The sequence below is a fragment of the Ascaphus truei genome, chromosome 7 (assembly GCF_040206685.1).
Source record: "Ascaphus truei isolate aAscTru1 chromosome 7, aAscTru1.hap1, whole genome shotgun sequence".
Classification (NCBI taxonomy): Eukaryota; Metazoa; Chordata; class Amphibia; order Anura; family Ascaphidae; genus Ascaphus; species Ascaphus truei.
Window position 1 is genome coordinate 45,786,993 of NC_134489.1, and position 22,301 is coordinate 45,809,293.

The window sequence follows — 22,301 nt, forward strand, 5'->3', positions numbered from 1 at the left end:
GGGCCCGGGAACTCGCATACTGCATACGCAGCCGCAGCAGCTATTTGTTACAATGTATGGACACTGAATGACGTGTTCTCAACAAAATGAGAGTGGCGTTGTAGTTTGTCCAATCGCTGCTGTGCGGAGGGGCGGAGCCGTTAGCTGTGGCACTCATGCTCATTCCCGGGCAGTGAAAGTGAAGATTCCCGGATGGTCTAGCCCACGTGCTCCGGCGGTAGAAGATTTTTGCGCACTTGGGAGTTTTTTTCGCCAGTCGCTGTTAGACACGTGCGTGAGAGCATCAGTTAGTTGTGCTCTTAGATCGATCCATTGGTACGGCGACTCACACCAGGTTTGTCAGGACGGGGGTAATAGCTTTGCAGTGGTGTTAAAGGTGTATGTTTCGGTGTTTTTCGCATTGAATGAGAGGCGAATTGGCCGGCTAAAGTTTTTCTGATTTTCTCTAACCTAAAATTCTTTAATTTCACAAAGTTTGCTCATTAGTTTTTGTTCCCTTTAACACCCTGTAAGCCACCACGTGATGTGACCTTTGTCGTGACTGCACACGCATTTTTAAGTGCTAATTGATGTGTGATCGGTGTAAACGTTTCATTTTTAAATTGAATACGAAGTGTTTTTTTTTTTAACTTGGTTATGATTGTGTTTGACAGATTTTTAAACGAAAAGACAATTTTATGTTCGTTTTAGCTGTGTAAACAAGCTTGTGTACACACGTTATGTATCAAACTAGCTCTAGAGCCAACATCTAAATACAGTATACCTATACTGTCAATTTTGACATTTGCAAGAGATTTCGTGGAAATACCATTTGGGGCCATCTTTTCTGTTTTTGTCTAGGTTCTTTATTACAATTAAAACTTTGCAGTTGAGGTAATTCGTATATTTGATGTAAACTGTTTTCTCCTTTAGAAATGCTGCGTTTACCAACCATCCTACGTCAAGTGAGGCCGGTGTCCAGAATATTGGCATCTTGTCCAACACGGGGTTATGCTAAAGAGGTCAAATTTGGGGCTGAAGCCAGGGCACTTATGCTTCAAGGTGTCGATCTTTTGGCAGATGCAGTGGCTGTAACAATGGGACCAAAGGTATGACTTTAACATTCTGGCAGATTTAATTGTAAACCTCTACAAAATATTGAATTTAAGTCAATATTGTTTTTCTATTTAGTATGATGTCAATGTAGCAATTTGGGTTTTAGCAGAATGTATATATTTATTAACAGCTTTGCAGCTTAGTTGACCTTCAATGACCTCTGACAATTTGGTCCTGATACAAATTGATTGAAGATATCTGAAAATAGTGATTAAAATGTATTCAAGATGACCTAAATATATGAAATACTTGTTACTACAGAGCACTAGCAATATGCCACAAATGCATAATTAAAAAATGCATAACATGAACCACCAGGAAATATTGTGTAATGTGTTAGTATATTTTATGGGTTGACCTTTCATGTCATTACCTCCAATTATTTGAAAGGTGAGGTAAATTTGTGGGAGAAAATTGACTGTTTTCCTCCCAAATCTTCACTCTATTTGTTTTTTTGCAATGGTATTTGCATGGTACAGCAGTATTTTATTGATCAGCGTGTTATAGCCTTGTAGTTTTTTCCGCTTGGCCTATTATATTGGGAAGTCAACTCATTAACGTTTGTTTTAGGATTGTTTTTGGTTATGGTATATGTCAGTATTAGGCCTTGTATCGAATGTTGTGCACAGGTCCCTATTTAATACTCGGCAAAAAGTATCTTTCCTATATTACCAGTGCCAGGTAAAGGTTCAGCTTCCTTTAAATGACTATCCAAAATTACTCCTAATTGGTGTTGGATTTGGCTCCCTTGGAAATCTATTTGTGGAGCCCTGTTCTACAGCATGAAAGTGGATTCACATTATATTGAATACATCCCACACCGTTATGGAATACATTTAATCAGAAATGAGTGTAATGATTTTTATTAGTGAGTTTTGCTTTCTCTAACCATTAACTTTTTTTTTTTTCCTCTCATAGGGGAGAAATGTTATCATTGAACAAAGCTGGGGAAGCCCTAAAGTGACTAAAGATGGTGTAACTGTTGCAAAAGCAATCGATTTGAAAGACAAATACAAAAACATTGGCGCTAGGCTAGTTCAAGATGTAGCTAATAACACAAATGAAGAAGCAGGAGATGGAACTACCACAGCAACTGTTCTTGCACGATCAATTGCTAAGGAGGGCTTTGAAAAAATCAGCAAAGGAGCAAATCCAATAGAAATCCGAAGAGGTAAGGTGTTATTAATTTTACAAAATACCAGACATATTTATTCTGTGTGTAACAAACTTTTAAAGATAGTTGGCTTAATTGTTTTTTTTTTTCAAGAATATATGGATTACTTTTTTTTCTAGAATATCCAAACCAGTTTCGTATAAACTGTTATGCTCCTTAAACTGCAGACGTTATGCGTCTGCTTCAAAACATTTGCTTTACGACTGTAAAAGTTAATACTTTGTAGCCTTCACTTTTGCAAGTAATGGCTAATTGGCTTGACTATGTAAACTAATTTTACAGTTACTAGATGTGAGCATATCTGTTAAACTGTTGGAAATGGAGATACCATATGACAGATTTCCATTCAGCCATGCCTGCTCGAATTTCTGTATCCTTCGTCTAGTTTCGGACTATATCCTGTCCAAGAAGTAAATGACCGCATTGTACATTAAGAAAGGTCCCAATGTAAACAGTCTGTCAATGTCATGTTTTATATAAAAAAGGGAGAATTTCAAAACTGTCCTGTGTGAATATCTTAAATGTGCAATTATAATATTACCACCTAATACATTTTCAGGGGGAAAAATAATTTAGGGAGTTGACATTTTCCTTTGCAGCCGCATTTTATATGTTCATGGTAAGCCATTTAAAACATTCAAAGCTTTAAAAAAAAAATTGAATTCCATAGCATATGGAAAATTTCTCTGGTAATATTATGCATAGGTGTGATGGCAATTTCTAAATGCATTTGAGCTAGGAAAACACCACATTTTATTTAGGTGAAAAGTAATAGCTTTGTCACCCTCTCCAACGCTACAGGTGTGATGCTGGCAGTAGATGCAGTTATTACAGAGTTAAAGAAGCAGTCCAAACCTGTTACAACACCAGAAGAGATAGCTCAGGTGAGGTTCAATAAACTGTTTTTTTTTTTTTTTTTTTTGTTTTTTTTTCCCACAAATCAAAATAAAAAAAAGGTGCTACTTTTGTCAAATCTGTGCATTCTGCTTTGTATGTATATCTTAATTTTATATAGAGCCGACAACTTTGATTCACAGACAATACAGTACTGAGAATTTTAATACAATAAGTGCAGCAAAGTCAGACAATATGAAAGGAAATACTTGCCCCGGAGAGCTTACAATCGAAGCGGTGTGTTGGGAGACAGCAGGTGATTGAATAAGTGCAGTAGATTGCAGTGCTTGGCCACAATGGTTTGTGGGATAGTAGCCACGAGTGCAGGGTATTGGGGGGAGGGGGGCTTTTTGTTGAGGTGTAGAAGTTGGGGGAAAGTGTGTAAATAGTGGTGCAGTGTATGGGCGCACGCAATCGTGGAGGAGAGATGAAGAAATAGGAGGGGAGTGGGGAAGTTGGAGAGAACAGAAAAGTTTACGAAGGAGTGAGAAAAAAGCAATATAGAGGGCATAATGAGATGCCGGGGATGAGAGGTAGAGAGTGCCCAGATATTGGAGGATAAGAGTAGGAATTGAACGAGGTGTATAAATCAGGCCTGGGAGGGCAGTGTAGCAACTTAGAAATTGTGTCTTTAGATGTGTGTACAAATTTGTCTCAGCATTTAGAAAGTCACATTCGCACAGTTTCAGGGTTGTTTAAGTGCAGTCTAGTTCTTGTCGTCACCTCCAATATTAACTCCAGACACTTCATATGTGACTCTTGAGGCCGCGTCCATAGTTCGACGTGAACAAAATGCCATAGATCTATGGGGCCGGCCATAGGGCCTGCGATCGCGCAAGGTAGTAATTTTCCCAGTACTTGGCAGTTTGTCATCCGTAAAGAGTAATTTGTAATCTCCTCTCTCCCTCCCTCCAAAGAGCTTTATTTTGATTTCACATGAACATGTAGATGGGCACTTGTGAATTATATACAAGCATATCATGAATACTTTATCCAGTTCAGACATACTACATTAAAAAGGTGGAGAAGGGGCATTGACAAAGAGCTATGTTTAACATGACAAATATCAGGCTTGGTACCAAAAACTTGCAAGATAACTTTTCATCCCAAACCGTATTTATAAAAGGAATGGAGATTTTGTTGAAATTATTCTTTATAGTAATGGTAAGTTCACACTACCCTTGGAGCAGCTGGCATATTGTATAGTTAAGTGGAGATTCACACATTTGCAAAAAAAACAGCAGTTGATTTGGGGCATAATGACCTCATATAGTTCATATTCACATATTCTGGTGTTTTTTCTCTTTCGTGCATCAGCCATCAAATAATCCATAGTATATTTTACAAAGGAAAGTAAAAAAGATGGATCCACCAGTCATTAGAAATGTATCATTTTATTCATAAAAAAAAACCAGACAAATTCACACAAAAATAAATATCTTACAAACCTCCATGTGCCACAAAATTATTGGGGGGGAAAAATAGTGCATATTACGTCACATTTTAGGAGTTAGTGCAGTGATCTGGTAGAAAAGGCAGCGGTTGTTTCGCGTTCAAACCAAACTTTGTCAGAGCTGACGAGTAAGAAATGAGTGCAGTTGACACTACGCAGTCAGTCATGCTCAAGTCATAAGGGGGAGTAAATTAAAGTAATAAACCCACACCCTAAACTTGCACTACCATCATTAAAGGAGCACAGTCAAAACATGACCATTAAAGCCCCTCTCCTGTAACCACTTTTTTTTTGGCTCCATTTGAAGTAGCATTTTTTTCCCCTATCTCCTCTCTTAGGTGATACGAATAAACTTTAGAAACTGTAAATTACTATTCTGAAAAGATGATAAATGTTCTGCAATGTGGGCAGTCCAGTTTTTTGTGCGCATGTGTTCCATCACTCATTTCCTGAATGGTCTTGCTTGCATAGATATATCCACACGGGCAAATAAGGTGCATGACATTACTTCTACAGTAAAAAATACACAAAAAAAGTGGTCTAGTCTGTGAAGCTAATAGTCATGACTTTATCTAACCATGTTTTCTGATTAGCTGAAGGCAGACAACGATCCACAAAAAAATACCTTATGGATGGTGCTTTCCCAAACCATTACCCTTGGTTGATGTTTTAAAATTGTTTTGATCACTGCACAGAATACCAATTTCTTTGAGCTATAGATGTAATCTCACGAAAAAGGAGAGAAATAAAAAAAATAAGGTTAACTATCCTGAGGTACTTCATTTTGTAGCCTTCATTTCTTAGGGTAAACAAATCAAATCCCGTTGTCATATGTAGTGCCCTCTGATACTTGATCTCGCAAATGCCTTTCATATCAATTTTAACAATAGTTTCTCATATAATTTATCGTCTTGTATCCTAAACTCTGAATCCTTTTTGCAGTTCCTGCAAATAGGCAGTAACTGTCCAAAAGGATAGCATCTGTATAACTTAACACTTTGGTTGAAGCATTCATCTCCTATCCATCAACCAGCAGACTTTAATCCTCTGGTATCATCCTATCTGACATTTTCAGTGACCATGCAATTGTGTAATGTGTAGGGATAATCAAACCACTCAAATCAAGCTCACTAGAACATTAAGAAACGTTAACCTACTACACTTTCTGGCTAAGCTTACCAATTGCCCATGGTGCAGAATCAACCTGACCCCAATTCTGCGCTTCTGTTTTTGCAAACAGAGTTCTTAAAAATCCCATGATACCCGTATAACCTCTGTTCATTTAATGTAACCATATATTGTCACCATGACTCTGTGCCCAGGACACCACATTGATGCTGACGAGATTATTTTCCATCCAATTGAAATTGGTCAATATTTTAACAATATCGGTATCCCACAAAAAATGATGTATACAAACTGAAGAGTAAACTCTGTGCAAGGGAAAGAATGTTAACATTATCCTTCTTTGATGTTTGTTTTGAAGAGGCACACAGGGTCTGATTCGCTGTACATTGGTACCTCTGCCTTCTTTGAAGCTACTTAAACTGCAGGTCACTAGCTGTCCCTAAAATGTATGCGTCTCCAATGGCTGACAAATAAAATACTGCAATGTCTTAATGGGTAATTGTATTAGACCCAATTCTAGTGTATAATTATTTGTGTGTCTTTGCAAATGTGTTTTTAGCAGGTCACAGGCCAAATATTGAGATAATTATGTAAAGACTTAGAAAGTTTTAAAATGTTAAGGACATTAGTTTGCTTTCTGCTAATTGTTCCTTCAGCTTTGTCAGAAACCATAACTAGTTGAAATTCCCTTTCCTTATTGGAATTTAAACCAGTGATGGATTGTGCATCTAAATAAGTAAAGGCTTTGTAATGTACTATGCTGCAAAAAGGCCTGACATTAGACAAAATGAATCTTTAATTACACAAGATTATTGTTTGTGACATTTGGTGGAAACTCCTAAGTGCCATATTTTACGCAGGTCGCTACCATATCGGCAAATGGAGATCAAGAAATTGGCAGAATAATTTCAGACGCAATGAAAAAAGTTGGACGTAATGGTGTTATTACGGTTAAGGTAATTTTGGTTCGCTCGTGTTTTGGGATCACTTTAATGAAGATTAGCACACAATTAATATCAGTGAGTAGGCACAATAAGTAGGTGGAAACGGGTATTTTTCTTTAACCAGCATCCCAGGAAGTATCCTTCTTGCACAGCCGTTCTGATCTTTCTTCTCCCTTCTCCTCTGCCTGTCGCTGCTTAATTTGGGCTCTAAAACTTCCTTTCCCCCCTTTCCCAGCACTCCTCACAAAGCGACTCAGTGCTGACTGATCTGTCACTCACAGCAAGCTCGATCTGTCTTTGACACCTGGTGACAGATCAGCCAGCACTGCTGCTCAATACAGGTGTCAGTAACAAATTTTGGGTGGCCAGGAAAATTCCACCCCTGAGTTAAGGTAATGTCTCAATTTTTCAAGCATGTATGGTCTTGTATGTATCTAGAATTACATTACAATAAGTTTGTAGCCATTCTATTTCTAAATGTCTTCTAATCTGGCCCCTTTGGAGGAGCCCTGCCTTTAGTATAGTAAAAATACAGTATATATATTTTTAAATGGTTAAATTCACCAATGTGGCATAGAAGTAGAAGGCCACAATGTATTTTCCCAGAAACATCGCTGCTTTCTGTTGGCTAAACTGAGGCAAACACTGGTTGCCAATTAAAATATTGATCGTGGGTTGTCCGTTTCCTTATGTCACTTCTGCTTTGGAGGTCTCTATACCTCCCTATTCGCCAACTGCTGTTTTTGAAACGGGATTGGCTAATTCTAAATGTTTTTACAGGATGGCAAAACACTTCACGATGAGTTGGAGATAATTGAAGGGATGAAATTTGACAGAGGTTATATTTCTCCATACTTCATCAACACTGCTAAAGGTGAGAATTCTTGTGATCAAAATATGATCTTGCGCCACAGCTATTTGTTAGACACAAACTTTGGTTCTTTATTTTGTAGGTCAGAAATGTGAATTCCAAGATGCTTATCTTCTACTTAGTGAAAAAAAGATTTCCAGTGTTCAGTCTATTGTACCCGCTCTCGAAATTGCTAATACTCACCGCAAACCCCTGGTTATAATAGCTGAAGATGTTGATGGGGAGGCTTTAAGCACACTGGTTTTAAACAGGTAAGTAGGATTTGCCCAATTTAAGAAGCAGTTGCAGTCCTCAGTATGGAGTGTACCCTGTAGGGTAGCTTTATGAAAGTACACTGTGATTTGTGAGCATAAATCGTGAATCCGTGCTCTGGAGGCCAATCCCTTTGCTGCTAGGTGCATGGAGTAACTCCCTACAATCTCCTAAAGAGTTAACCCCTAAGGGTATAACTCCAAATAAACGAGGGGTGGGGGGGGGAAATGCACACAGCACACCAGAGATTAGCGATATAAAATAGTTGATTGTGAGCATAACCATTCATTTCAATCTACTTGCTTTGAATAAACCTATTTGCACATGAGCTGTTAATGAGGGATGGAGTGATAGGAGCTTGTTTTATATCAGCCACTTCAAGGATATAGAATAAGCCCCATCGTAGCAATTTTGTGCTTGCTCTCAAGCACAACTTCTAATTGCCGTAAATAGACTATAAATTATTAGTATCTTCGGAAAAACGGGTATACCTTTAGAGCAAGCAAAATTATACAGAAAGGCTTTTGTTGTGAGAAGTACATGGTATTTATTGATACTATAACAGTTTAATGTAAAACAAAAAAAAAACTCCCCCTCAATTAGTGCCCTGGTACGTGAACTTGTTTGAGTGTCACAGGTAAACAGCGTGCTAATTTCACCGCTGTGTTTAATAGGGCTGTTTATACCAATCTGTTTTAGTACGGATGACTTGGGCATTGATTATGGAGGCGTGGCCTTGACGTCACACGAGCGATTCGCCCTCATTGACTGAACCGCTCGAGTGACGCATCCGTTGCTCCAGAAAATCAATTTCTTGGATCTGCTTGAAATTTGCGCGCTTGGCCTCGTTCGCGCTCAGTGCAATACATTAATTAGATTTGGCGCTGCACCCCTGGTCGGATTGGGTATAAACGCGGCCTTAAAGCGCATGGAGAACAGCAAAAACGTTTATATCCATACTTGGGTAAAATACATACAACCAAAACATCGGCGGTAGAATTTAAATAAAATTACAGGTATAGGTTGTGTTGTTCTTCCAAGTCATTTATAAATAAGTTACAACAGCCAGCATTTGACTAAACCAACATAATTAAAGATTAATTTGACTGTTTGTATTCTGTTTCCTCAGATTAAAAGTTGGCCTTCAGGTGGTTGCTGTAAAAGCTCCAGGTTTTGGAGATAACAGAAAGAACCAGCTTAAGGATTTGGCCATTTCATCCGGTGCAGCGGTAAGTGGGAAAATAGGACCTTGTTAAAGTACTGCTAGAAGGGAGCAGGGGGAGAGGGAAGGAGAGGAGACCTGGGTCTGTGTGGAATGTAGGTGGGGTTGGGGTCTGGAATTGAGAACATGTGATAGGGCTGAGAGGACTTTTTGTTTAATTTTAAAAATCACTTTGGAAGGCAGACCTGATGACTGCAATTTTGGTGTCACTAATGCATAATTTAGTTATACATATTAAATGTAGTGTATATCATACTTTTACATTTGTTTCTGCTTAAGGTTTCTAAAATATTGGACTCTGAAGACCATTTTAAAAATTGTGGCACGTCCTTTCACCATTGTAACACTAATCTACCCCTTTTAGGCTACAAACTTAAATCAATTATTTTCACTGCAGTTGCTTGTTTTTCCTAGTAGTATTGTATATTCTTATCCAGTGGGGTCAAACTCCCTTCATATGACGGTCTTAATTTGGTTTCATTGTACTTTATTTGGGCCATACATTTTTCAAAATACGCAAATGCATAGCAGTTCTGTTCTACGCTAGATTCGTGCTCCCCTCATCTGCTTCTCCCCCACATGTTCCCCCCTCTCTGCTGTGGGGGCTGAACAAAAACACCCACTGGCCTTCTGTTTGACACCCCTGTTCTAGTTCATCCTCTAAGCTGGATGGGCTAAAAAGGGCTCCTATTTCCTCAATTCTAAGATGCAGTTGGTAAAAGAGCAGCTTCCACTCAGCTAATAAGTGTGAGTGGTGTACATGGAAATAGACTATATTAGATTCTAAGACGCACACTCAATTAATTTTAAACCAAAAAAAAAAACCCCCATTGGGGGAAGAAACACCACTATATTAAATGTACAGAATTTTTATTTTTTTAAATGATCAGACAATAGCATACATTTATCTACACTACTAGACTGCACAAAAATGTGATGCTGCCGCTGTACGCGCTTGGCGAAATCACTTCAGTGATTCCCAATAGGTATGGACACACTCGTGCAAGTACGCTCTCTAAAGCTCAGTGCTTGGAGAGACATGGAAATTTGATTTCCCAGTGGTCAGCAGGGTCACATGACCCTTCAATAACCAATGTGTAGAGACACACAGAATGGGAAGAGAGGATGGGGGGACACGGAGGCGCGTACAGAGGCGCACAGGCACACGCATCTTCTGCCAGCAGTGATGTCACTTCCTGTACTGTACTTCCGTCTCCAAGGCAATTTACTGCCAGGGAAATTTTCATGTGGTCGGTGCCGCTAAAGAAGTTTCATTTCAAAAAGACTGCACAAATTAGGGAAAATCTCATCATTTGACGTGTCTGAAAGTAAAGCTGTTTTGTAACTGGTATACTGAACTTTTCAGGTATTTGGGGAGGAAGGAATCGGCTTGAACATTGAAGATATTCAGCCCCATGACTTTGGTAAAGTAGGAGAAATTATTGTCACTAAAGATGACACCATGGTGTTAAAAGGAAAGGGTGACAAAGCCCTGATTGAGAAACGTATCCATGAAATTCAGGAACAGTTGGAATCTACAAGCAGTGAATATGAGAAGGAGAAGTTAAATGAGAGACTTGCTAAGCTTTCTGATGGTGTTGCTGTACTAAAGGTAAATAACCACTTGAGGGAGAACTTGAAATTGTAGATCCCCCCCCCCCTCGTTTTCTTTCTTTTTCTCGCTCGCTCGAATAAACAATCCTCAATATATATTTTTTATTTTGTCCTATACGCATCTGTGGTTTGTACCACTTGAGCACAAAGTAATGATTAACGGTACAGTGGTTTGTAGAGGTATCCACCCCCTTAAAATCTTTCACATTTTTGTTGGCACCTGAGCATACTCCATGATACTTTCAAATTGGACTTTGGAGTAGTTTTTTTTTAGATTCTACATGTAAAGTAATAGTTAGAAAATGTACATGTGCAATATAAAGTCAGATTTGCAGAGAAAAACAGATTAATCTGTGTGGCATAAGTTTTGAACCCCCTTTGCTGCTTGGTGTGCAAATGAATTGTTCAAAAGGTCACACAATTATTGAAATGGTTTCAGCCTGTGTGTAATCAAAGTAGTTTAATTTATAGAGCATTTCCCCCATGTTATATAAAGATTTTCAAGCTGCAACTTGCATAGTGATCCAACAAAGCAACCATGAAGACCAAGGAGCTTTCGAAACAAGTTAGTGATAAAGTGGACAATAGGCACAGAGTAGTAGAAAGATACAATAATATTTCAAAGGCGCTGATTATCCCCCTCAGCACAGTGAAGTCCATCATTAAGAAGTGAAAGATGCATCATACCACCCAGACAGACACTAAAATGTTGCCCTCATAAACTGAGCAGCCGGGCAAGCAAAAACTGTGTGTCAGCCAAGACTCTGAACTGGGAAGGAAATTCACATTTCAGTAAGACAATAACCTGAAGCACAAAGCCACACTGGAGTGGTTGAACAAGAGAATTAATGATATAGAGTGGCCCAGTCAAAGTCCTGACTGAATCCAGTCCATCATTTATGGTGAGACTTGAAGATTGCAGTCCATAGATGATCCCTAACAAACTTCTCATATAAAATGTTCAGTTTAACCACCACAGCTTTGTAGCTTAGAATAAAAATTGTTTGTTTGAAAAAACACCATTTGTAATTCAACAAAATGTGACATTGGTAGGGGGGTAATTACTTCTGAAAAACTAGTTTTAAATTAGGATTACGAATAAAGAATGGAAAGGCAATTTTGTTTATATGTATGATTTATCAGACTTTTATAGTTTTCTTTGTATGTGGTAACATAGACTTATACAAATATTTGCTTACGTGAATTGGCTTTAAATTATGGAAGATTTACTTTTACAAATGACTTAAGTACAATTAAGCATCAAAAATGTGCTCAATATTTAAAGTGGTAAACATTTTAATAGGTTGGTGGAACTAGTGATGTTGAAGTAAATGAGAAGAAAGACAGAGTATCTGATGCATTAAATGCAACGCGTGCTGCTGTAGAAGAAGGAATCGTTCTTGGAGGTGGTTGTGCCTTGCTCCGTTGTATCCCAGCACTAGACACTCTTATCCCAGCCAACGAAGACCAAAAAATTGGTATGTTCTCAAATCTATGTATATGGAAATGTATTTATTTATTTTCCCCCCCTCCTCCCTCTTGTACAGGCACTAATCCCTGCCCCATAGAACTTACTATATATCTTGTGGTGCCCACGGTCACAGGGAGATTGTGACTTGCCCAAGGTCACAGGGAGATTGTGACTTGCCCAAGGTCACAGGGAGATTGTGACTTGCCCAAGGTCACAGGGAGATTGTGACTTGCCCAAGGTCACAGGGAGCTGACACTGGAATTTGAACCAGTCTACCCTGCTTGTAAATGGTTACAATAAAAAAACAAAAGCACTAAGATTGCACAAAAATACCTAAAAATGGATTAAAAGGGGTATTTTAATAACATTCCGTCAATTCATAGGTAAAAAGCCGCAATGTTCATTAGGAGTGGGCGCTACCTCTTCAAGAGTATTCCCAAACTCTCATAGAATCTGCTTGATAATGAGTTTGTCTGCCTTTACTCCCTGGGCCACTTCTTCATCCCATAGTTACACGCCGTGTCTGCCATTGAGACAGTCTTATCTTTTCACATAATGAGAAACTGCACACAGAGTAACGTCTAGATCAGGGGAGCACAACATTTTCCCCCGCCTGGTATCCGCGCCAAATGACGCTGCGGGCTCATGTCGTGTCACGGGCAGCTTCATTTGATGTGTGTCACTTTAATGATGCCGCGTTGCCATGGCGATGCGTCACAGCCGGCTGAATCCCGGTAAAGGAAGTGTTGCAGGGGCCTCACGCAATCCCTGGCATTTAATTTAAATGCCGTGGGGAAGCGTGCAGGGCCTCTGCAACCGGCCGCCTCCCCTTCCCAGCAATCCAACCCCCTCACCCGCACCCCTTGTCTAGATGAATGTAATAGATGGAAAAACCCTGGCGCATCAACCAAAGTATTCTGACAAAAGTTAGTGTTGTTGCAGCCTTTTCTGGGGTACCCCCGGGGTACCGAGAACTGCAGGCAGGTTCGGTGAGTATCAAGGAATCTTTACGAGTGCACAAGGAGATGACACATCAACAACGGTTTCAGTGTGATCTGAGGTGGGGTCATCCCAGTCTCAGTATTTATACATTACATATAACCCTCATCTTATGTGCATATATTATCCCTTCACCCAATCCACAAGCTCCACATTGCAACCATCCCATAATACTTGTTTCTCCCAAATTCCTAGGGAGTACATGATTTACCTGGGATAATCCCAGAGCAAACCTTGCCCAATCACACATTCCATCCTGTACACAGAATGACCAATAAACACTTATCAGACATACACATACACAATAGAGGAGACAAGATGAAAGATCAGTAACCCCAGACCCTTTGTCTTCTCTATAGCCCTCCTGTCAATTCTTTCACATTAGTATTACTAACAAATTGAGTAGACCGAGGTTCCTGAGGACAAAACATATGAAATCTTACATTTGCATAGAAAATATTTTCTCTATTAAAATACAAAATAAAATTGTAATATAATATATATTGTATCAAATGATCTAACACAATTGTGTACACCTGAACCTTGATTGATTAAAACTTAATCTACATGAAGGACAGTTGAATAGGAATATGATATCCTATGTGCAGCTAAAGTCCAGAAAAAAATCAATAAGATGCTAGAACTGGAAAAAAGTGTCCAGAGAATTTTCTCAAAATGCATATATTGAAAGCTCCAATATTTTATAGATGAAATCATTGTATGTAGAATTAGTACTTCAACCTAGTAGGTAGTAAACAGTCTAAAAGTGAAGAGGGTTAATAATCTCTATTAGCACTGATGTGGTTAGATCATTGTAGTAATATGATCCTCCTTGATTGAAGGGAACATCCATTATAACATTGCATATGACACCTTTTAGGTTATTCGTGCAAGAAAAAGGGTGATTTTACCTTTTTGGTGAGTTCTATAGGTGATGGCTTCTCCAGAAGAGGTTTGTCACCTCTGCTTAGGTCACCCAAATCTTTGAGTTGTTTTTAGAAAGTAGTATCACCGTGTCCTGGGTGTACTTGTTGCTCATAGCCTGGGCTGCTTCCGCTGCCAGGCGCCTGTTGCATATGGATGTTTCTCCGGTAGACCACAGCTTTATCCTAGGGATCTGCTACATGGACGGCAGCTTCCTCTGATTGTCGCGACCGCCTGGTACTGTAGTAGCGCTTCTCCGGATCGTTGACTCCAGCAGGACAATCTTGTAGCCATGTCCCGCCTCCGCTGCTCGGACTCCCTCTCTGCGGCTGTAACGCTGTGCTCACCACAAACAAGGCGGGACCCCAGGACTGAGGTGGGAATGGGTATAAACGCAACGGGGGCATGTCTGGAGTGTAGATTGGTCGAGGTAGCCGGGTTAGAGAGGTAAGAGTCGTCGTTATACTTGCCAAGGTCAAAGTAGGAGAGGTCCGGATCGTTGAACGTACTATTAGCCGTAGTTGGGGTTGGAGAATGGAGAGTAGTCCGTGCCGAGGTCAGGGTTAGAGAGATGCGGAGGGTCAGAGGTATTACAGAGGTGCGGTGTCCAAGAGCACGGCCGGGTCGGTACACCGAGCAAGGCTCGGCAAGACTGTAGGCAAAGAACCGGTGAGCACAAGGGAACATGAATCTATGCTCAGCCAAAGTGCCAGGCATAGCTGAGCATATATAGGCAGGACTGTCCAATCCTGCGGAGCGGAGGCTCGGCCTCAGTGGAAGCAGTGATTGGGCTAGGTCCAGGAGACAGGTGAATGTGCTGGAGCTGATAAGCTCTGTTGCCACGGAGCTTGGGCGTGTCGCGTGCGCGGTGAAATCCGGAGGCGGGGCCTTCCCCCGCATTACCTGGTGACGTCACCGATTGCGTGCTGTGCGGCCTGCGGATGATGTTCCCTTGGAAGGAGCCCTGCGTGTGAAGGAGGTAGGGCGGGGAGTGCGCTGAAGGCGGAGTTACTCCCGAAACCTTACAGCAGCGAAAAGGTTGGTGTCTCCGTGATCGCCTTTTTTTTGGCGACAAATGTGAAAAATCGTACAGGTAATTTCTACTAGTGATTGCAAGGTACAGGCTCCTCGCCCTACGCGTTTCACCTGTTAAGGCTTCCTTAGGCATATGATTTCCTTTGTCCAGCACTTTTTTTTTTTTTTTTTTTTTTAAATTAAAATATTCCTGTAACTAGTGTTGTACCGGGTCCTACATTTTCCGAAAACCGGGTAACTGCTACCCAGGCAAAACAAACCATTGTGCCCGGCAGGGTATTGGATACCCGGACGGCACTTACCTGCAGGGTGATGAGATCGCTGCTGTGGGTGAGGACCGCTGCAACATCTGGTGGCAGCAGCAGATATCGGTGTTCTGCCGGCGGGAGCAGCAGGAATACAGCACACAGCTGTTGCCGGGGAACCATGTGACTGGAGCAGGAGCGTTCCTATTAGTCAGCCAGAGCCTGCTGTCCAATAGGAACGTTCCGATCACATATCGGTCACATATAACGCAATGGGTCCAGAGCATGTATGTAAAGTGAAAATGTACTTTTAGTGAAGCACTCCCTTTTTCACTTTGGTAGAGTTAGGGAGCCAGTTTTGCTGTAAAGGACGTGCCTGTGTCCTACTCACAGGACCATGTGCGAGCTGCCACCTTCCAATTGGGTGAGGGGAATCGGCGCGTCTCAACTACGGAGATCGGTAGGGCTGAATAAGTGTCCGTACTTGCGAAGCGAGCATACGGACACGGAATGGTGCTATTGTAAATATGCCCATACTCGCGAGTGTAATTGGATATATATTTTTTGCATTAGTTGTATATATTCATTGAAAGGAACAAATTTCCAGGACCATCACGCAGGACTGCAGACTGCCCCCTCACAGACACAAACACACAAAGGCACTCACACATGGGAAATCGGAACAGGGGGAGAGGGGAGTGGGTTCGGAGCAGGGGGGGGAAATCGGAATGGCTGCTGGAATCCAATCCGTGATTGGTTCCTGCGTGTCACATGACGTGGCACTCGCCGAAATCACAAGCTCCTTGTAGTTCCGGCTGGCTGACGCGTCACAGCACGCAGTCAGCCACGCCGGAAGGAGCCAGCGGGGACATCCAGACCTGGTGGGTGGTAAGGAGCTGGTGGCCCGCGACCGTGCGTGCCGGCCGCAGAAGGACCAAAGCCTAAGACCAGGAAGCCGTGTTTGGAGAGGGAGGTCCCAACAAACATCGTGGCCATGTTCCGGGCGCTGGTGCACTCCCGTATCCGGGCAGAGTACACGTACACCGAGTCCACTGAGACAGTTTCAGAGTTTGCCTCCCAGTGGGCATCAGGCGGGGTGCTCTGCTTGGCATACCCCCATTTGGATTTTTTAACATTAACTCCCATATTTTAGTGCACATTATTTCAATTTACTGTTGCACTTGATACCGGTTTGTTATATTTTTGTTAATCTGGTATTTTTTTCTCACTGCGTCAATCAGGCTTTACCAGATTAAATAGTCCTGTCCTAAAGGGTGCAATATTCTATTTTATTAGTGTTGCCTTCAATCAAGGAGGCTCATATTACAATGATCTAACCACCTCAGTGCTAATGGAGGTTATTAATCCTCTTTTCACTTTTAGACTCTTCTTTACTACCTACTAGGTCGAAGTACTAATTCTATCTACAAGGATTTCATTGATTGAAATATTGGAACTTGCAATGTATGCATTTTGAGAGGTATTCTGATGGCTTTTTTTTCTTCAGTTCTAGCATCTTACTGAGTTTTTCTGGACTTAAGTTGCACACAAGATATCTTATTCACCTAATCAAGGTTCAGGTGTAAACAATTGTTAGATAATTTGATACAATTTTATAATAGAATATATATTCTATTTTAATTAAAATATTTTCTATGCAAATTTAAGATTTCATATGCTTTGTCCTCGGGAACCTCAGTCTAACTAATTTGCTTGTAATACTAATATCGTTGTCAGAATACTTTGGTTCATCGGCCAGGGTTTTTCTATCTATTGCAGGGGTAGGCAACATGTGGCTCGGGAGCCGCATACGGCTCTTTCTACTCCTACTTGCGTCCCCCTGCAGTTTGCTGACCCCCAGCTGCTGCCTATTGTCCTACGCCGGAAATGAGTGTCGCATCTTCCGGCGTGAGCCAATGTTACAGCGCCCGGCATGGGACAGTACAGGAGAGAGACGGGCAAGCAGCTGGGGAGCCCAGCGGCAACAAGAGGCCCGACCAGCCCCTCCCGCAGCCACTGGCAAGACAGGGAGGGTGGGAGGCCCAGTGTATATATATGATATATATATATATATATATATATATATATATATATATATATATATATATATATATATATATATATATATATATATATATATATATATATATATATATATATATATATATATATAGTGTGTATTTGGGGAGGGTGGGAGTGTGTAACTGTGTTTCGGGGGGACCGTGTAGGTGTTTTTTGGGGTGTATGTCTGTATTGTATATTTGTACAGGACACAGGTTTTTTTTGCACTGAAACGATGAAAAAAAAACTAAAGGGACTTAATATTGTGATACATTTTATTCCCCCACATATTTTGTTGTATGTTTATGCTTATACTGTACACACAAGGTATATACTGTGTGTGTGTTTGTGGGGGTGTAATATTCATGCATGTGTTGCGGCTCATGGAATAGTTAAAGAAATAAATTTTTTATAAAACGGCTCTTCCTTGAGACGTTGCAGACCCCTGATCTATTGCATCCCTTCCTAGGGGGTTAGAACCCCTTTTCACCCCGGCTGCAGAACTCCACTAGTGAGCCACTCTCCTCACAAGTTTAGTTGTTTCAATGTACACCTTTGATTTTAATACTTTAAGACACACAATTTCTTGTAGATGCCACACATTAACGCCTTAAATTTCTTTTGTTTACATGAATGTGCATCTTAAGTGGTCAGATAGTGGTGTACTTCAGAGTGAACATATGTATATATAAAATAAAATTTTATTTCGGTACTATTGCAACCCCCAATAAAAGACTTTGTTTTCTTTTTGTTTTTTATGCCAATAAAGTATCCAACTTGTTCTTATAGGCATTGAAATCATAAGGCGGACACTGAAGATTCCAGCAATGACCATCGCTAAGAATGCAGGTGTTGAGGGATCATTGATTGTGGAGAAAATCCTGCAGAGCCCTGTTGAAATTGGATATGATGCAATGCTTGGAGAATTTGTAAATATGGTAGAAAAAGGAATAATTGACCCCACAAAGGTAACCAGTTTAGTTTATCAACCTTAACATGGAGTCTTAAACAATCGGCAAGCTGTTTTAATGCATGCCCTCCTAGCATTAAGCTTTCATACCAATTTGCTGAATCTACACTAGGTTCTATGGGTGGGAGCCTTGTATATCTATAGGGACTAGCAAGAGGAATATCCAAGTCGGGTTAGAGCTCCGTGTAGGCTGTGCTTGTTGGTATTCATTTGATCAGCATGGCATTTTCTTATTTTTACCTATGACTCTCCCTCTAACACCGCTCTCTGTGTCTTGGCTAATATAGCTGGTTCTTTTTAAGTCCTGCATTGTTGCTACCTTGTATGCAGGCTGATATGGTTTATATGACATGTACAGATGTAGCCTCTCCTATCAGCACGTGCTGGTGAACAGCAGACCAAAAGTCGTGGCACAGTGCTTGGCAGGGGGGAATTGCCCATCAGGATTAACACAGCAGGGTCCCTCCTTCTGAATGGGAATCCCGCTGTGTGAATCATACCGGACTGTATCAGTCTGTAAGAGATGCATACTGAGGAGAGAGAGTCTGTGTGTCTCTGTCTGTCTGTCACCCCCCCTCCCTCTCCTTTTTTATATTAACGTTTATTGAAGCTGGGATCTCCGGCGTTGAACCGCATTAATTTCAGCCCCGGGTACCCCTTTCCTGAGTTACGGCATTTAAATGTCCTGGTCACGTGAAAGGGAGATACTGGGGCCTGTATCTCGGGGAAGCAAGGGGTCCCAGGGGCTGAAATTAATGCAGTTCAGCTCCTGAGACCCCCTGCTTCCAAATTATGTCACTTAAAAAAAAAAAAAAAACGCCTAGCCACTAAGGTAATAAAGTGATTAAAGGACTTTGACCATTACTATATGGAGGAGTGTGCCCCTTGATTACCATTGGTTATTTGTGTTCCCATTGAGGACATGGGTAGCCACATTGGCAACCAATAGGTGTATTGGTTCAGGTTTTTTTTTGTATTTTAATGTTTATTGGGGGATGGAGGTAGTTGCCCTGGGGTGGGTGGTTAGGCCTCAGGTGGGTAGTGGGAGAGGTTAACCCCGTCATTACTGTAGCAGTAGTAACCGCTAAGGTCATGACGTTTTTCTCTCCTGGTGGCGCAACTACCCCCAACAAACCAGGTACTTCAGTTTAACCCCTTCATTACCTTAATGGCTAGCCGCTAAGGGAATGAAGCAACCTTTATTTAAAATACATAGGATTGAAGCAGGGTGTCTACAGAGCTGAACCGTATTAATTTCAGCCCCAGGGACCCCATGCTTCCCGAGTTACAGGCCCTGGCTTGGGGTGCCGGTATTTGTATCTATTCCAGTGGCTGTGATACTTTCTCTGTTAATATTATAAGTAGTTGGTGTCACTATAGGCACACTTGGATTTAATATCCTAGTCTATACTGCCCTTGGTGTGTAAAGCTAGCATTCATTTATCTACAGCTTATACTCCTGTGGATATGCTTCAGGACATTCAGGCTTTATATTAGATTTGGCTTTTATCAATTACTCTGAAGCTATTTTTCACCGCTTTTAAGCATTCAATACCCCTTAACTCACCATTATTATTTTTTTTAATGTCCTGGTTATACAGTGATATGTTTTAACTGTACCTAGTAAATGTTCTATTTTACATTGTGGTTACATTTGCTAAGAGCATTCCTCCTGGTATCTTTCCGTTGCTAATGATGAAGTACTGTTTTCTCTGGGGATCCCAAGTTTTAAATAGCGGTGTAAAAACACAGATGGGGTGCTTCTTTAAATACATGTAACTTTTTTTTTCTTTTCTTATTTTGTTGTAGGTTGTAAGGACTGCTTTAATGGATGCTGCAGGTGTAGCTTCTCTCCTAACCACAGCAGAAGCTGTTGTAACAGAAATTCCAAAGGAAGAGAAAGATGGCGGAGGGATGGGGGGCATGGGAGGGATGGGGGGCATGGGTGGCATGGGAGGTGGAATGTTCTAAATGACATAAGAACATAGAACTGTGATACTGCCATAGTACGATCATGATCATGAACACCAATGTGTTCTGCAGAGAAGACTTAAAGAAAAGACCAAGTCATTGAAACATGGTTGTAAAAAAGTTAACGGAAGTCAGTTGAGATTATGTAATTGTTTACTGATGTCATCATCCATGCCTTCATATAATTTATTTTGTATTTTTGGAAAACCTTTTGTACATTCCTTTAAATGTAGGTGCCTGTACCAATGTTTGGCATTTGATTAAATTAGTACAAGTAACGTTTTATTAAAGCTTACTATTGCTATACATTCAGTATTACCATCAAAGCAGTTACGGTCAAACCTAGACTTGTATTAACCGCTAACAGTACATGTTAGTCTAAAACGTTAAAAAAAAAAAAATTCTATAATGTGAAAAATACATTAATCTCTATCACAGGACAGATGTTGTTTGTGTGAAGAAAAGGGGAAAAACATTTAAGTAGCACCCTTTTTAAGAAAGTTTAGAATGAAATGGAACAGAACTGGTCTTACTGCAAAGACTTTTCGGCGTCACATGACTGCCTGCTAAATTAGAGCAGTTGGGAGCGGAATTGCGGTTTTATAGTAATGGTACTCGAGCAATACAAAGACATATGAGCTTTATGTGAGCGTGTGCTTCATTTAGGTCAGCTGCGGGGTTTGCACCAGATGCAGGTTAACTGCTATACAAATAATGGCCATTAGTGACGGAACAGACCTCGGCAAATTTCCCCATAGAAATGTTATTAGATTAAGCATGTCCCAGTAATAAAGCAAACTGGTCTGTGGTTAACCAAACCACTTTTATTTCCTAGTGTACCCCCCCTGATTAAAAAGGGAAGGATATGGGTTGTGTGGTTCGGTGTGTTTTTTTTAGTTTGTGTTTTTGTTTTTTTTTGTCCTCTCTCCCTCCTTGGACTGTTGAACTGATCAGTGCATAATCTATAGAATGGTGTCAATGTCACGTCATGCACTTCGAACATTCCTATTAAGTATGAAAACAGGAAAAATGTGAATTGCACACAAGTGGGGTTGTTTGGCAGCTCTTATAAACTATCCAAATGATAGAAAATCACATGGCCTGGATAAAGGAGTCTAGATAAAGTGTGTGGGGGCTGAGCACGGCCATTTTAAGTGAAACTTCTTTGTGTTTTGTCACAGAAATAGTATTTGATGTTTTTCATTAAAAATAAAAACACAGTTTCAGTGCCAAACGAAAAAAGTTTGATTTTAGAATGCGTGTTTTAGCCATTTCCTCTTCTATAATTATTGTAACTGATTTCCTCGTGTCAGTGTCATTCAGGTTCTCTCAGCGCTCTTTACCCTACCCCCGCTCCCCCACCCTCAAGCAAAGGGGACACAGAGTGCTCCCCTGCCTCAGAGGACTCCGTGCTCCTCACCAACTTCTGCGGTGGCGGGGACACTGCATGCTGAGCGGTCTCCACCCTCCCCATTAGGTGCTGCTGTGGCTTGGACAAGACGCACCGAGCACTCTTTTTTTTTTTTTTTTTTTTTCCCTCAACCACCGTCTCTGATGCGGACATGATGCGCTGAGCACTCGCTCTTTTCCCCCACCTCTTCCCGGTGCTGCTGCAGGGACATAGTGCCCGGATTGCACCTCACCCCTCCCCCCCTGTCAAAGAAGATCTTGGGGGAGCCGTGTGTCCCTGTGACTGGTGGGTGCTGGCAACATAGTCTCTTCTTCCAGTAGTGATGTCATTTCCTGCACTGTACTTAAGTCACCAAGGCAATTTTCATGTGGTAGGTGCTGCTAAAGAAGTTTCACTTCAAAAGTTCATGACTACTGTACAAATTAAAATGCCAAATTTTAAATTTCAAGCTGGAAGAATTGACAACATTAAGGCTCAAAATTGTGTACAGGCATACCCCGCTTTAAGGACACTCACTTTAAGTACACTCGCGAGTAAGTACATTTCGCTCAATAGGCAAACAGCAGC

The 22,301-nt window shown here is 40.9% G+C and overlaps 1 protein-coding gene across 1 annotated transcript; it reads left to right on the top strand.

Moving 5' to 3' along the window:
- The first annotated feature begins 171 nt into the window (after positions 1 to 171).
- Positions 172 to 21,192, top strand: HSPD1 (heat shock protein family D (Hsp60) member 1). Its single transcript, XM_075608201.1, has 12 exons — positions 172 to 334; positions 913 to 1,088; positions 2,014 to 2,266; positions 3,071 to 3,153; positions 6,605 to 6,700; positions 7,469 to 7,562; positions 7,642 to 7,810; positions 8,941 to 9,040; positions 10,400 to 10,645; positions 11,951 to 12,125; positions 18,172 to 18,350; positions 20,162 to 21,192. The coding sequence occupies exons 2-12, from the start codon at positions 915 to 917 to the stop codon at positions 20,321 to 20,323; spliced, it is 1,731 nt and encodes a 576-aa protein (XP_075464316.1). The 5' UTR covers positions 172 to 334; positions 913 to 914; the 3' UTR covers positions 20,324 to 21,192.
- Positions 21,193 to 22,301: the final 1,109 nt, after the last annotated feature.

Coding starts and splice junctions, on each gene's coding strand:
- HSPD1 (XM_075608201.1), top strand. CDS start 915: ATGCTGCGTTTACCAACCATCCTACGTCAAGTGAGGCCGGTGTCCAGA. Junction 7,811..8,940: donor AGCACACTGGTTTTAAACAG/GTAAGTAGGATT, acceptor CTGTTTCCTCAG/ATTAAAAGTTGGCCTTCAGG. Junction 10,646..11,950: donor ATGGTGTTGCTGTACTAAAG/GTAAATAACCAC, acceptor ACATTTTAATAG/GTTGGTGGAACTAGTGATGT.